The following is a 13918-nucleotide window of genomic DNA, read 5'->3' on the forward strand; positions in this document are numbered from 1 at the left end:
TAAAATCCAACCCTCAATGGTACGCGTGCAAGCCACAGCTGCAGTGACCTAACAGATGGAAGTTTCAGGAGTTTCCTGCAATATCTAACCTTTTGGGCTGTGGAAGTATAAACCTAAAGCAAAGGTTTTGTTTTGGCTGCACCATCGACGGCCAAACCTGCTGACATTGTCCATCTTTAACTGAGCTTCAACAAAAGCAGCAACAGCTGGTGTTAAATGCTCACGCAGACTATCTACCAATTCGGCAGTGGTCTTCATGCGACGGCGCTGAAGCAGCAGTCCTTGCAGCCTCTTGTTGCGGTTACGCAGCTGCCTGAGCTTGGCTCGAAGTTTCTGCAGTGGCCGCCTTTCATTGATGGGGCTGGTGAAAGATCCTGCAACGTACAGGGTCGACGGAAGAGCAATAAGTTGCTACGTCGGGTTTAGTCATAGCTGCATGTAGTCGTGTAGCACCAAAAAATGCGCAATATTGCGAAAGCGTTGTAAAATTGCTAACCTTCATAAGAAAGAGGCGAACTGCTGAACGGAGCTCCTGGTGACTGATCAGCACTCGCTGACAGTGTTGCGGCCACCCCTGCCGTGCCAGGTTCCAGAGATGAAGCGCTTGCTTCAGTGCTTGGTCCTGCATATGTGTGGTCAGCTGCGCCCACAGAATATAAAGAACAAAATATAGTGACAGCACAGTTCTGACAGGGAAGCCAGCAACCCAACAATGCACAAATAATAACTAAGCACCACAGGCGGAATTAACACTTATACTGAACCATTATGAAGCCACTGGCGTGGGAACAAGCTTGGTTTAGCGTAGAACCAGTAGGGCTGGCACCATCTGCATCTGCACAGCGCACAGACAAGGAATTGTAGCATATTTCAGAGCCATACCTCCTCAGGCTGTTCGAGCAGATACGAAATAACAATCACCTTCTTGGAAGAGTAGCAGCGACTGGGACGGCCGACTCTGGACGTACCCCTTGGAAACAGGTTCACCGGAGACAGCAGCTATCATAGGAAGCAGTCCAATGAGCTTTCAGTCGTCACCATTTTCAAAAGATTTATGTCAGTTGTGCATAGAACCCTGCTCACCTGGTTCTCCAGCCCGGCGCACTGATGCCGAAGTTTCGCTCAGAGATTGTGAACAGTCCACGTCGCTGCTGCATTCGCTTGAGGTGTCTGAAATGGCAACATTATTGCGGAGAGAAAAGAGAATTCAGTACCTTTATAGTAAATAATTTCCAAAGAACTATAGCTTCCACAGCATGCGGTTCACATTGTCATCACTCTAGAAAGAAAAATGCTTATCCAATGAAATAAAATTCTGTTTACCACCCTTAATCGTTAGGCACATTAGTTTGATGTCATCAGCAGCTGTGGAGCACCAGTAAATCATTTGCAATTTCCATATGCTATGTTTTACTTTGAAGAGTGCGAAATTCGCCTATCACACAAACAACCATAGCTCGCAATAGCCCCATATTGTTTACAGATTTATGCAGGTCAGCGTATGGCCTACGCAATGAGATGCAACAAGAATGAATTCGTAAGCAATTATCGCAAAAAATAAAAACCTGTACAAACATTGGCTTTCGCTAGCATGAATATTGAGGTAAAAGGCAACAACACAAACAATTATTAGAGCATTTCTATAATCGTTCAGTGCGTGCTTTGATACATAACACATGAGCACACAATATCTCTAGAAGCTTTTCACCAAGCGTACCTTGCCCAAGTCGGCATAAGATTGCATCCTGATAAGACTGAAGGTGAAAAAAGAAGCTCTGCATACAAGAAAGCAAAGTTCTGGAGTACTAAAATTCATCAAACATTTAGGAAGGCTCACCCTTTTTAGAGCGCAGCTCTTTGGCGTCCGTTCCTGGGTTTCGCGTCGTCGTCGGCGTTGTCGTCGGCCTCGTAACCAGCTCCGCCCCCCTTTCATCCCCCCAGCGCTAGCAGCGACCGACTGATACCGCTGGATGCCGCTGACGCCGCTAGAGAGTCAAGATAACGTGACTGCATAGAACACCGTCGCCGCCATGCAGAAAGAGGAGGAAAGGGTCCCCCCCCCCTGTTCTTGTGTGGCGGATAGGGTGCTCTTCAGTTGCCGACGCGCCGGTTATTTCACGTAGGCCCCGGCACGTCGACGAATACGTGACTACCTTCCCACGGCTAGACCTGGTTCTTAGCGCTGCGGGAGCGAGGGTATCATATTGTTTGTGTCGGCATCGGCGGCGTTGTCCCTGAAACCAACTCCGCAGCTGGGGTTGACTCACTATCGGCGTCAGCGGCATCAGTCAGTCGCTGCTATCTCTTCCCTCCTCCCTTTATCGTGTTGTCCGCTTGCTGCGCGCGCTTCTGCCCCCATCGTTTGCCGCTGGGTGTACACGCCGCCCCCCTCCGCTTCCGCTTACTGCTGGTTGCTCTCGACGGCGGCGATGAGCCTCCGCTTCGGCGGCGCGAACTGCAGGGTCTTCTCGGCGGCGGCGATGAGCTTCTGCTTCAGCCTCGCTTACTGCTGGTTGCTCTCGACGGCGGCGATGAGCCTCCGCTTCGGCGGCGCGAACGGCAGGGTCTTCTCGGCGGCGGCGCTTAGCCTCTGCTTCCCCCACGGCTGTGACAACCTCGCGAGGCACTTGTATAGATCTCGTCTTTGAGAATCAAGCATTGGTGTACCAAGTCGAACATATATCAGTCTATTTCTCCGACCACAAAGCTTCCTTCATGACTGTCAAGAACTGTTAGTGGAGTCTTTGTTAAAGGAATACGTGTGAAAAATAAAAAAAAATTCTGTGATAGCGCATACATGTGTTGCTCGATTTCTTTGCCTCAATCTATCCAAAAAGTGAAACAGCTTATTTGCTGCGCTCAAATTTCGCATTAGGAAGTAACGTAATCGTCGGTAATTTTTTCCCCCTCACTTCTTTTGAGCTATCAAAGGAAGGACGAGAATGCCCTCTGGACACGACAGGGACCGTTCATGAGACAAGGTTTCACGGTGAATATGAAAGATTCAACTCCCACTTGCTGCAAAACATGTAGAGTCGCCTGGTTTCCGTTGCTGAAGTGGCTAGCGGCATCAAACAGCCTGAACCGGAAGACTGACAGACTCACGTTAAGATCCTTTGGAGCCCTTTGCCATACCAGACTACCAAATATCCCACTTCCATTATCCTTTTTTTTACCGGAAATATCAGGCAAGAGTAATCACACCGTCAGTGCACTTTTTCCGCACCCGTGCCTAGAAATTCGCTTGAGCACCCTTCGCCTACTAAGCTTGTGCCATTAGCTTACCAGAAGCACAAAACTAATTCTATGCTATGTTGGACATTTGTCACGAACCTCACATACAGTGTACAGTGCATACCGGGAGAAAAGAAGTTTCGATCCCAACAGCGGAAAAATACGCCTTGTACAATGTCGCACGGCATACATAAAGTACACAAATAAAAGGGCTGGAGCACCCCCTTGTGTGAGCGTCTAGTTGATTCAAATACTGACAACTGTTGAATCGCTAAACGTGCATGCAAGAGACGTAAAACGAATATTATATTATATTATATATATATATATATATATATATATATATATATATATATATATATGTACACACACACACACACACACACACACACACGACATGTATATAATTATATGTGCTCACGTGAAAGCGATACTTCCATTTTCGTTTTCGCTTAGCAGGGTGCAGGTAAAAATTTACTGTAATTTTTAAAGCCACAAGACAGATACATAATTCGTTTTGCAAAAGACGCTAGACTGTTTACGGTTACGACAAAAAGGAAAAATTTCATTTTTTCCCAAAACCTGACGTCTCAAGAGCGGCGAATGCCTTAAAAGTTTGATAACAAAAATTACCGGCAATGCTTGCTCGAGTAGGCAAAGCATCGTGTCGCAGCCTTCCTGACGGCAGATACACAGATGGTTCGAAGTGCCGCGAGCAAATCCTGAGTTCTCGTAGCTGCGACGGCGCCTTCTTCTCCAGGCTGACGTTGCGGCAGAACTGCGCCCACGCTCGGCACCTGGACGTGATGCAACATGCACGTTAGATACAACTGCGCCAAAAGGAATACGCATACTCGAAACGCCAATGCGTCATTATTCCTGTCACTGCTAACTGCAGTAAATTATACTTGCATTACATCTGAACTATGGTAGTAAATGCTCGCGCCAAGCTCTCTGCGCCCCAGAGTGCGGTAACGCTCATCCTCATGCCACGCGGCTAGCTGCTTTTCTAAGCTCAACGAGTGACGAGAGTGAAGTGCGTTTAAAATTACCCTGACAGTCATGTATATGTAGGACAGCGATACCAAGGCAGGCAATAACTCCTGCTGAGCGAATCCAGTTAAAGCCTCCTCAAAGCCGCGCACATACACGAGGCTGAGTTTCGATACTCCCAGTTGCGAGGGGATCCTCAAATTGGCTTCATGGTTTTGCAAAACTAAACAATGTCGTACTCAGAGCTGTCAGGTAGCAAACTTTGTTCTAAATGGGCCTCCCGGTCAGTAGCGTGCACGTGGTTGCTCCTGAGAGCCCGGTGTGAAGTTCACGTTGGTGATAGTCAGCTGCATGAAACTCACTATAAATTAGAAAAATGTGGGCCTCTTTCGCACACCTCAGCACTGAAAGTGTGTGCCCTGCAGTGTAGTACATAAATATTCCCGAAAACATGAAGCCAAGTACGCACGAACGGGTTACAGCTATGAAACACGAGCGAACAGCCCGGCGAAACCATATCGAAGCTATCGCGCATACCTAGAGCAGATGACACTGTCAAGAGCTCACCTGTGAAAGTCCAGCGGGAATCGGTGTAGCGTGACACCAATGGTACTATCCACGCTGTCGCAGTGTACCACGGAGCATCGTTTCTTCACATGCCGCAAGCTCATCTTGAAATGATCCGCTAAGCGCTTCAAAAGAAGAGTGCGAAGCGTGCAAAGACGGAAAAAGACTTCGCACTGGCCGCACGCCGAAGGAAACGACAAAACCGAGAAAACTGCCGCAGCGGTGCAGCGGGCTGCAAATCTTACCGAACGGTGACAAAGAAGCGACGTGCAAGGACGACGAAAACTTCGCAAAAGGAGCATTTTGAGACCGGCGAGCTAAATTGATACGCTATGGACGACCGCACGCCAAGTTTCATCCTAGACGCCAGCGCTCGTTTCTCCCCTGGCGGAACGATTTCATCTCCAACGGGTGTAGGTTTCCGCCGCCGCTTCCCTTGGCGGGAGCGCCCGCGTTCAGTTCGCGCTGCGCGCGCAACGTCTCTTCTTTGCGACGGCGCCTCTTCGGATGACCGGAAATTATTGTGTTGTTAACTGTCACAACCGCAATGTAAACACGAAAGGGTTGATGCCACCAGTGATATATTCTGCCAATTCACAAGAAAATGGCACGAAAAAAGCAGACGACAGACATGGATTACTGCGGTGCGCCGAGCGAAGTAAGCAACCGACAAACGAAGCGTTCGACGAGCGCTTGTCCTGTCTTGTTTCTCGTGCTTCGTTTGTGTGTGCGCTGCCCAAGAATGGAAACCACTTCTGTTGTATGCGCTAGCAGTGGCTGAAGTTCACGCGTGCCGAGAAATTGAATATGTGCACGATGCATTGAACATGACCGGAGTTCATTTCCGCTTCACCACTGCACCGATCGATTGAGTTATTGGACGATAGACGCCCGTGTCTTGGTCGCGCCGGCATTGCAGAAGCAGGAATGATTACTAATACTTTCAACTTCCATCTCTTGAGCACTGTTAAAAAATGGCCAAGCTGTCTACATTGCTGCCTCTATACCATATTGTAGGGGACGTACTAGGTAAAGTTGTGTGCGCATATCGTAAATGTGCTATGCAGCGATATATTTTGTTTATTTCCGCACAGTGTCGATGGAAGTCCGTTGTCTCCATCAGTGACAGCACGGATTTGTAGCAAACATTGTGAGAATCTGCAAAAATGACTTTAGCTCGTATGTGCCGTATGTATGTGCCGCATCGTATGTGCTGACGATTTGTCCGGCGGTACATACGATGTGGTTTCCAATTACCTGCTCAGCGTCACTTGCATGGTTAAGCAGGCGCAGCCCTTTCGCCGCATTGCAGCCATAAAAATAATCCTCAAGTGTACCGATCTTCTTAAAGGCAAATAGAAGCATATACAGTCTGTTTCACACTTAGGGGAAAACTCGGAACGTATTGCATCGCGATGCGGCAAGCAATGGAGTCGTGCGGCGGCAGCAGCTCAAGCAGGCGCCGACGCTCGAGGGGCGGTGTCGTGATCTGCGTCATCTGCTGCGGCGGCGCGCGCTGTCCGCATTGTCGGGAAGCGTGCTACTGTCAGGGGCAGTGCACCGATTTCATCGGTACTGCGGGAACTCAGCTGATATTCTTTACTAAACATTGTGCGTCGCCAAACTCTGAGCCTTCGTTGGCGATAATGGAGTTCCACAAACTTCTTTTGGCACCATGCTTCGTTTGTTCTTTCGAAAGGCCGGGGTACTGAGCGCGTGCACGTATATTTCTTCACTGTGTGTGCTACCGTAATAAACAGCGACAAGATGCACCAAGATGTGCGCGCAACGTGCTCAGCCTTTGTTTGACACGAAAAGAAAACAAATCACTCAACAATGATAACTATGGGGGTCGAACACGATGAAACAAACGGATACGATTAAAGGAATGTTTTAGGTTAAGACAATGAGCTGGAAGTGATTTTTCTCGACAATCATTCACTACACCAGACAGACCCTGCCCACCGGCGGGGAATTGGACAAGTCACGCTCGGGACTTCAGTTAGTATCTCTCCATGTCCCCAGCGGCAGCGATGACAGCGCTCATCCTGGAAGGCAGAGAAGTGTAGAATGACTTGATCAGGGATGTGTTCATTCGCAGCACGTCTCAGTCGCTGACGATGGTGGATCGAAGCCTATCCTCGGGCGACTGATAGAGGGGATGGTGCGGCAGCGATACTTTCAACGAGCCCCAGGCATTTTATATGATATTGGCGCCCAGAGATTGAGGCGGCCACTCTAAGAGAGTGACTGCGCGCTCTTCCAGCAGATCTTGCACAACACGAGCAGTGCGGATCGGTGACCTATCGCGTTAGAATATATGGTCGCCTTCCAGAAACTGTCCGTCAAGAATGTATGGAATCAGTATGTCGTCTATGACTGCCCTGCAGCGATGAACTTAACTTCGAGGCGTATCAGTGGGCGTTGCACAACGCTTAGTAAAGAATACCGGCTCATTTCACGCAGTAATGATGAGATCGGCGCTCTGTAACTGACACTAGAACATTTCCCGACAATGCGACCAGTGCGCGCCGCCGTAGCAGACGACGCCGTTCAAGATCCCGCCCCTCGAGCACCTGCGCGAGCTGTTGCAGCTGCTGCCGCCGCCTGACTCAAGCTCTCGCCGCATCGCGATGCAATGCGCTCTGAGTTTCCCCCTAAATGTGAAACAGATTGTACATCGCTCTTCGAATGAAATGTCCACGCACACACACGTAGGCACACACCGCGCGCGGCACGAAACGTGCCCAAACACGCGCAGTGCAGGAGGCAATCAAGGCGGTGCGAACGAGAGGTGGGAGAGGGGTACCACCCGCTAATAGAATTTTGCTTCGCATGAGGCGCTCTCAACGCCGGCGCAGCAGCGCCGCTCTCGGTGCCGTTCTTGTCCATACCAGGCGCGCCATCGCATACAGCTGGCGATAAGAAATCGCTTCGTAAGCTCCCGCCACTGTGGCCGGGTTAGCCGGGTATCGAAACAAGGCCTGCAAAGACGCGCTGTAATGCACCGCACACTCATGAATAGGGGGCAGGTCAAGACTGTTGCAAAAATACAAAATTTGCCAGGTTTTAATAAAATGACTTACCTCTTTCATAAAACAAGGTGCTAATATATTTTTTTTCTTTTCTATTGGCAGATTACATTCCAATTTTGTAGCTTTATCATTTCTTTATATGAGTGTCTTGCCCCCCATCCTCTGGTTGTGCTGCAGTCGCGCTAAACCACTTTTCGGCCCAGCCTTCGCCACCACTTTAAATCCGCCTTGGTGTGTCTGACGAATGACGCAAACATCTGGCTCGTCATTCGCCAATTCGCCTGTCGCTAGGCAACGGAAGTAAGCCGCAAAGTTTAATTTAATTTACGTGCAGATATTTTAAGTTTTTCCGGGAAAGAATAAAAAAAATAAAATAATTTCTGTTAATCTTATTTCACATTCTTGTTTTCGATGCTTGCGGCCCCAATTCGTCGATGTTAATACTATAGCGTGACGTGTTTCCTGTTTCCAATTTTCGCCGAGTGTCCGCTCTTGTTCAATCCCTTTCTCTATGACAACGCCGCCGGCGCGGACATAGAGCATGTTCTATTTCACGCGGCTGCCGCTAGACCAGAATGCACTGCGCGCTGCAGCGGCAGCGAGTAGAAGGCAGAATGGCGGCCTGCGGTGCGCGTACTGACAGTGCGTCTATGGTTTTTCAACATCCGTGTGGGATGAAAGCGCGAGTGAGGACGCCTGCTTGAAGCGATTTGCAACCTTCCATGTGTATACGATGTGAAACGCATGGACTACCGCGACACAGAGCGGAAGAACAACGCGTGGGAAGCTATCCGAAAGCAGTGTGGTCTCGCCACAGGTAAACTGCATTTCGCAGCTCCTGCACTAGCTGGTGGTAGTCGCCGAGTTGAGGGCGCTTGTCGAATAGCTTTCGCATGTACATACATGGTCCGCTTCCGTTTTTGACGTAGCCGAAGTACTAGCAAAATGAGTGCGATGTTCTAGCTGTCAGGCACGGCGGCCGCATTTCGATGGGGGCGAAATGCGAAAAACACCCGTGTGCTTAGATTTAGGTACACGTTAAAGAAACCGAGGTGGTCGAAATTTCCTGAGTCCTCCACTAGGGTGTGCCTCATAATCAGAAAGTGGTTTTCGCACGTAAAACCCTATGTTTTTTTTTTTCTGGCTGTCAGGACAAGTTAACGCCATCCCGCAAAAGTTTTCGTTTTAGGCGCACAAACAGCGCGCGGTACGAGAAGCGCGCGCGCTACCCGAACGGCGAGGGTATATGGAAGACGCGCATGCGCCATGTAAACAGCTGTTCGCCGCGGCGGTGAAGTTGCGCTCCCGGACGCACAGACGGCGCCAGCCTCGAGCTGCGCGCGCACGCCGAACTCTAGAGGAAGCAAATTTCTTGCACCCCTGGCGTCGCTAGCGCAGCATATCCGACTTCTCCTGCCGCGGCCTGGCGCGCCGAGAACGCCGCACTATATCATGGCCTTAAAGCTCTACCGAAAGGCAGCGCAACCGAAGTGGCGAAATTTCTCGTCGAGAACATCCTGCTGCGTAATGGTGCTACAGAAGTCCTCATCACCTACAGAGAAACAGCCTTTGTAGCAGAGCTCACCCAAGCCATTCTGCAATACAGCCATACAAGCCACAGGAGGACAACTGCCTACCACCCGCAGACGAATGGCCTCACGGTGCGCCTTTACAAGACCCTCGCCGACATGCTTGCACTGTACGTCGACGTCGAGCACAAGACGTAGGACGCGGTCCTGCCCTATGTAACCTTCGCTTACAACACGGCGGTGCAAGAAATAACACAGATCATGCCGTTCAAGTTGGTTTACGGCAGGAACCCGACGACCACGCTCGATGCCATGCTGCCGCACGCCACTGACGAAGAGAATGTTGACGTCGCTAGCGATCTCCAGCGCGCCGAAGAGGCCCGACAGCTCGCCCGCCTACGGATCAAGAACCAGTAGCGTACCGACAGCCGACACTACAACCTCCGATGACGCTTCATCGATTACCAGCCCGGTGACCCTGTTTTGGGTTTGGGCACGATAGGCCGACGAGGACTGAGTAAGAAACGATTGCGACGCTATTTCGGACCCTACAAAGTCATTGGACGTATTGGCGCAATGGACTATGAGGTCGTGCCAGACGGCATTTCACATTCACAGAGGAGCCGCGCACGGTCTGAAGTGGTCGACGTGGTGCGTCTTAAACCATTTTACGGACGCGGACGATCTTCCTTATTTTGTTGTTCTCTTTGCTACGGGTGTTTTTCTTTATTACTTTATGCTTTTTAGGAGTGGGGTATTGACACGTGTACTTGCCTATCTTTATCGGGCGACCATATTTCACCACCTAACAAATGTTGTCGCACTGCATCGGACGCACCTGCATCTATCGAAAGTTTGTGGAATGTTATCGACGCTTCTAGCTGTTGTCTGTTATCGCCGAACCTTGCGCAATCTGATTGCATGTATGCGCGACGCGAATCGTGTAGAACTTTGTGAAAGGCACGCGGGTCTCAGCGATTACTCTCGAACATTTGACGACTGATGTATAAAAGCCGACGCACTTGACCCGTTGATCGAATTTTCGACGATCGCCGACCGTGTTCGCCGCTATCGTTCTATAAGTGTAGCCTTCTTTGTGGGCACAGGTTCGCCCAATAAAAGTTAGTTTTTTCTTTCACAGCATTGCGGCTGTGTTCTTCAATGTCACCACCACGTGACAATATATCAATTAGCTGTGCCTTAGTTCAACATCATCATCATCCTGTGTCATGTCAACTGCAGGACGAAGGCCTCTGCCTGCATTCTCCAACTACCGTTGTCCTGCGCTAGCCGATTCCAACTAGCGCCTGTGAATTTCCTAACGTCATCGCTCAACCTAGTCTTTTGTCGTCCTCGATTTCGTTTGCCTTCACTTGGTACCCATTTTGTAACCCTAATGGTCCAACGGTTATATAACCGGCGCATTACATGACCTGCCCAGCTGCATTTTACCCCCCTTGCTGTCAATTAGAATATTGTCTCTACCGGTTCGCTCTCTAATCCTTGCCGCTCTCTTACTGTCTCTTAAAGTGATGCCTAGCAATCTTCCTTACATCGCTCTTTGCGCGGTCCTTAACTTGTTAGGTCATACCCACGACTTTTGATGCTAATTAAGAAGAACTTAACTAAGGGTCAATGCTCGGCCCTAAGTTCTTAATTAACATCAAAAGTCGTGGGTATGACTCCCACCCAGTGATCGAGCGGTCGTAGCCTTACATATTTTATTGACATGAAAGACAGAGAGGTCGAACTCAGCTAGTGCGCTCTAGTCTGCTACTCTGCACTGGGGAAGAGGGAAAGGTGTGAAAGTACTGGGATGGGTGATGATGATAAGAGCAGCGGTCATTGCTTGGCACTGTTAGAGCTGCCTGTCTAACTTAGACATGCACTGAGGGCAGCTTTCTAGTAAGGAACGTCAAGCCTAGAAATGTAAAGGAGGCTGCTGCCAAAAGGTTAAGAAAGCTTACTTATATTGCAAACGCAGAGCGGTCAGGCCCATATGGTATATGGTATATGCACTGGCTTTTTGCCAAACTTTGTCAAAAGACAGGCTGGAGAAGCTGTCCTCTTCGATGAGCTCGGCGGAGGGTATTAACCTCTCCGTGTTCTTTACAGCGAAGACGCCCTAAGATTTGGTTCTGCTCCTATCCTAAGTGTTTCAACAAGACACATGGTACTGACTTGTGGCAAGGTTCCTGACGCGATCCCTTTCCGTCCTTGGTATGAAAAATGGATGCCTCATAAGCCCCAAACAGTGAATGAGTTTCCGCAAAACAAGAGTCCGCTACGACTGAGGTCTTTTACGGTCCATGTTACAATTTAGGCTTCACTCACAAAGCAGTCAAATACACCATCTAGTCACCGTCACGCAAATTGCGTACGTCATCACACAATGTTTTCTCGCTGTTTTCTTCTTGGAAATTCATCCCAGCGACGTTAAGAGCAGCGGCCAAAGTTTTGCTTCAATTGCCGACTTCTTCACTTGACTGTTTGCCTGTTTGCCTATTCTAGCATCTACACAGTTCCGCTTAGGCAAACTGGTAGTTCTGCCCAGGTTGTTCATATACCCCGTGTCCTGTGTTGTCTACTTGGAGACATACCCCGGGAACACATTTTTTAGTATGGCCATATATCGAGTGGTACATATTCGCTGGCATATTCACAATAGGCCTGGTGCGTTCAAATGGCCAGACAGCAGTCAACAGCCACCAACCGCAAGTGGTCGAATAGAAAGCAATGCTTCACTTTAATACATACGCAATTAATCAAAGTTTTACATGAAAGGCTAATTACAGTGACACCCAGTAGTTTGGCACACATGATATTTAATGGCACGATCAAACATTATAACATAATCACAAGTAATTTAACATGGTCGGGTAGCAATTGTTACACCACATTTACTTGTCGCTAAAACTGGATATATACCATCGCAAATGAACCCTTGTTCAGTGTCAATGATTTATGCCAGTACTTATGCGGCTTAAAACTGAGCGATAAGAGAGAGAGAATCAACTTTCATTGATCCCTTAGTAAAGGCTTGTGCGCACTGGCACCACACAGGGTGGAATCTTCTTCTAGGGTACCATATGTGTTCAGCAGTTCCTGGCCCCTAGCCGCCAGCGCGAGCTGGGTTGGTAGGTCGTGGCTGGACAACAAGATCTCCCATCGCTAGGGGTGTGTGTGTGTGGGGGGGGGGGGCGGGTTATGACCTTAGTGCACACTGCAAGGATGTGTGCTAGAGTGCCTTTTGATCGACTGCAAAACGGGAATGAAGTGTCATGCTCTGTTGGGAACATCACGTGCAAGAACACGGGATGCGCTAGCGACCCCGCTTGCGTGCGTCGCACGATCGTTTGCTGCATTCGGCTGAGTTGCGGATGAGGCCGGGGAAGCCTACATCTGCCGCTTCTGCACATTTGGGTGATTTCTTTGAGCGATAAGAAACAAGAAGGAGAGGAAGCTAGCGACTGTGCAACAAGTTATGAAGAAAGACTATTTTAATCTCTAGGAACAGGAATTCGACGGCGCTATCTGGAGAGCAAACAGGTGTATATATTATACTAGGCTATAATAAGAACAATTCAAGGGGCACTTACTACGTAAATGAATGCAAAAGCATTTCGACCACCGCGCGATACTTGGGTATTGTGCCATAACGCGAGGCCGTAGGTTCGCATGCTATAATTAACGGATTCTTACTTAACTGTGTCCTAATTAAGTTCGCCTGAATTAACACCAAATGTCGTGGATTCCACTCACACCAAAGGCAGACAGTTCAGCCCTCACCAAAATTCGTGGGTCCAAGCGCCCTCATTAAGTATATATTAATTAGCGGTGCTTTAATTCATCATCATCGTTATCATCATCATCATCATCATCTTGTTTTATGTCCACTGCAGGACGAAGGCCTCTCCCTGCGTTCTCCAATTACCCCTGTCCTGCGCCAACCGATTCCAATTAGCGCCGGCGAATTTCCGAATTTCATTGCTCCACCTAGTTTTCTGTCGCCCTCGATTTCGTTTGTCTTCACTTGGTACACAATTGGTAACCCTAATGGTCCAATAGTTATCTAGCCCAGCTCCATTTTTTTTCTCTTGATGTCAATTAGAATATCGTCTATACCCGTTTGCTCTCTTATCCTTACCGCTCTCTTTCTGTCTCCTAATGTTATGCCTAGCAATCTTCCTTCCTTCGCTCATTGCGCGGTTCTTAACTTGTGAGGTCATACACAGGACTTTTGATTCTTATTTCTTAGATAACATCAAAAGTGAGTATGAATGCCACAAGAGATCGAGCGTTCGTAGCCTTACATATTTAATTGACAGGAAAGACAGAAAGTGGTCGACCTCCGCTAATGCTCTCTAGTCTGCTACTCTGCACTGGGGAAGAGGGAAAGGGAGTGAAAATACTGGAGTGGGTGATGATGATAAGAGAAGCGGTGATTGCTTGGCACTATTAGAGGTGCTTGTCTAGCTTGGTGTCCTGCAGAAACTTCAACACCACTTTATTTGCCCGCATTGAAGTTGTAGCGACAGGCCATGAACCGAGGATAGCGTC

At 48.9% G+C, this 13918-nt stretch overlaps 1 protein-coding gene across 1 annotated transcript; it reads right to left on the bottom strand.

Moving 5' to 3' along the window:
* Positions 1–1079: 1079 nt before the first annotated feature.
* LOC142570560 (uncharacterized) lies at positions 1080–4899 on the bottom strand. Its single transcript, XM_075678933.1, has 3 exons — positions 4795–4899; positions 3918–4031; positions 1080–1170 (listed from the first exon to the last, which is right to left on the bottom strand). The coding sequence occupies exons 1-3, from the start codon at positions 4896–4898 to the stop codon at positions 1080–1082; spliced, it is 309 nt and encodes a 102-aa protein (XP_075535048.1). The 5' UTR covers position 4899.
* Positions 4900–13918: the final 9019 nt, after the last annotated feature.

This window comes from Dermacentor variabilis, chromosome 2 (assembly GCF_050947875.1).
Source record: "Dermacentor variabilis isolate Ectoservices chromosome 2, ASM5094787v1, whole genome shotgun sequence".
Lineage (NCBI taxonomy): Eukaryota > Metazoa > Arthropoda > Arachnida > Ixodida > Ixodidae > Dermacentor > Dermacentor variabilis.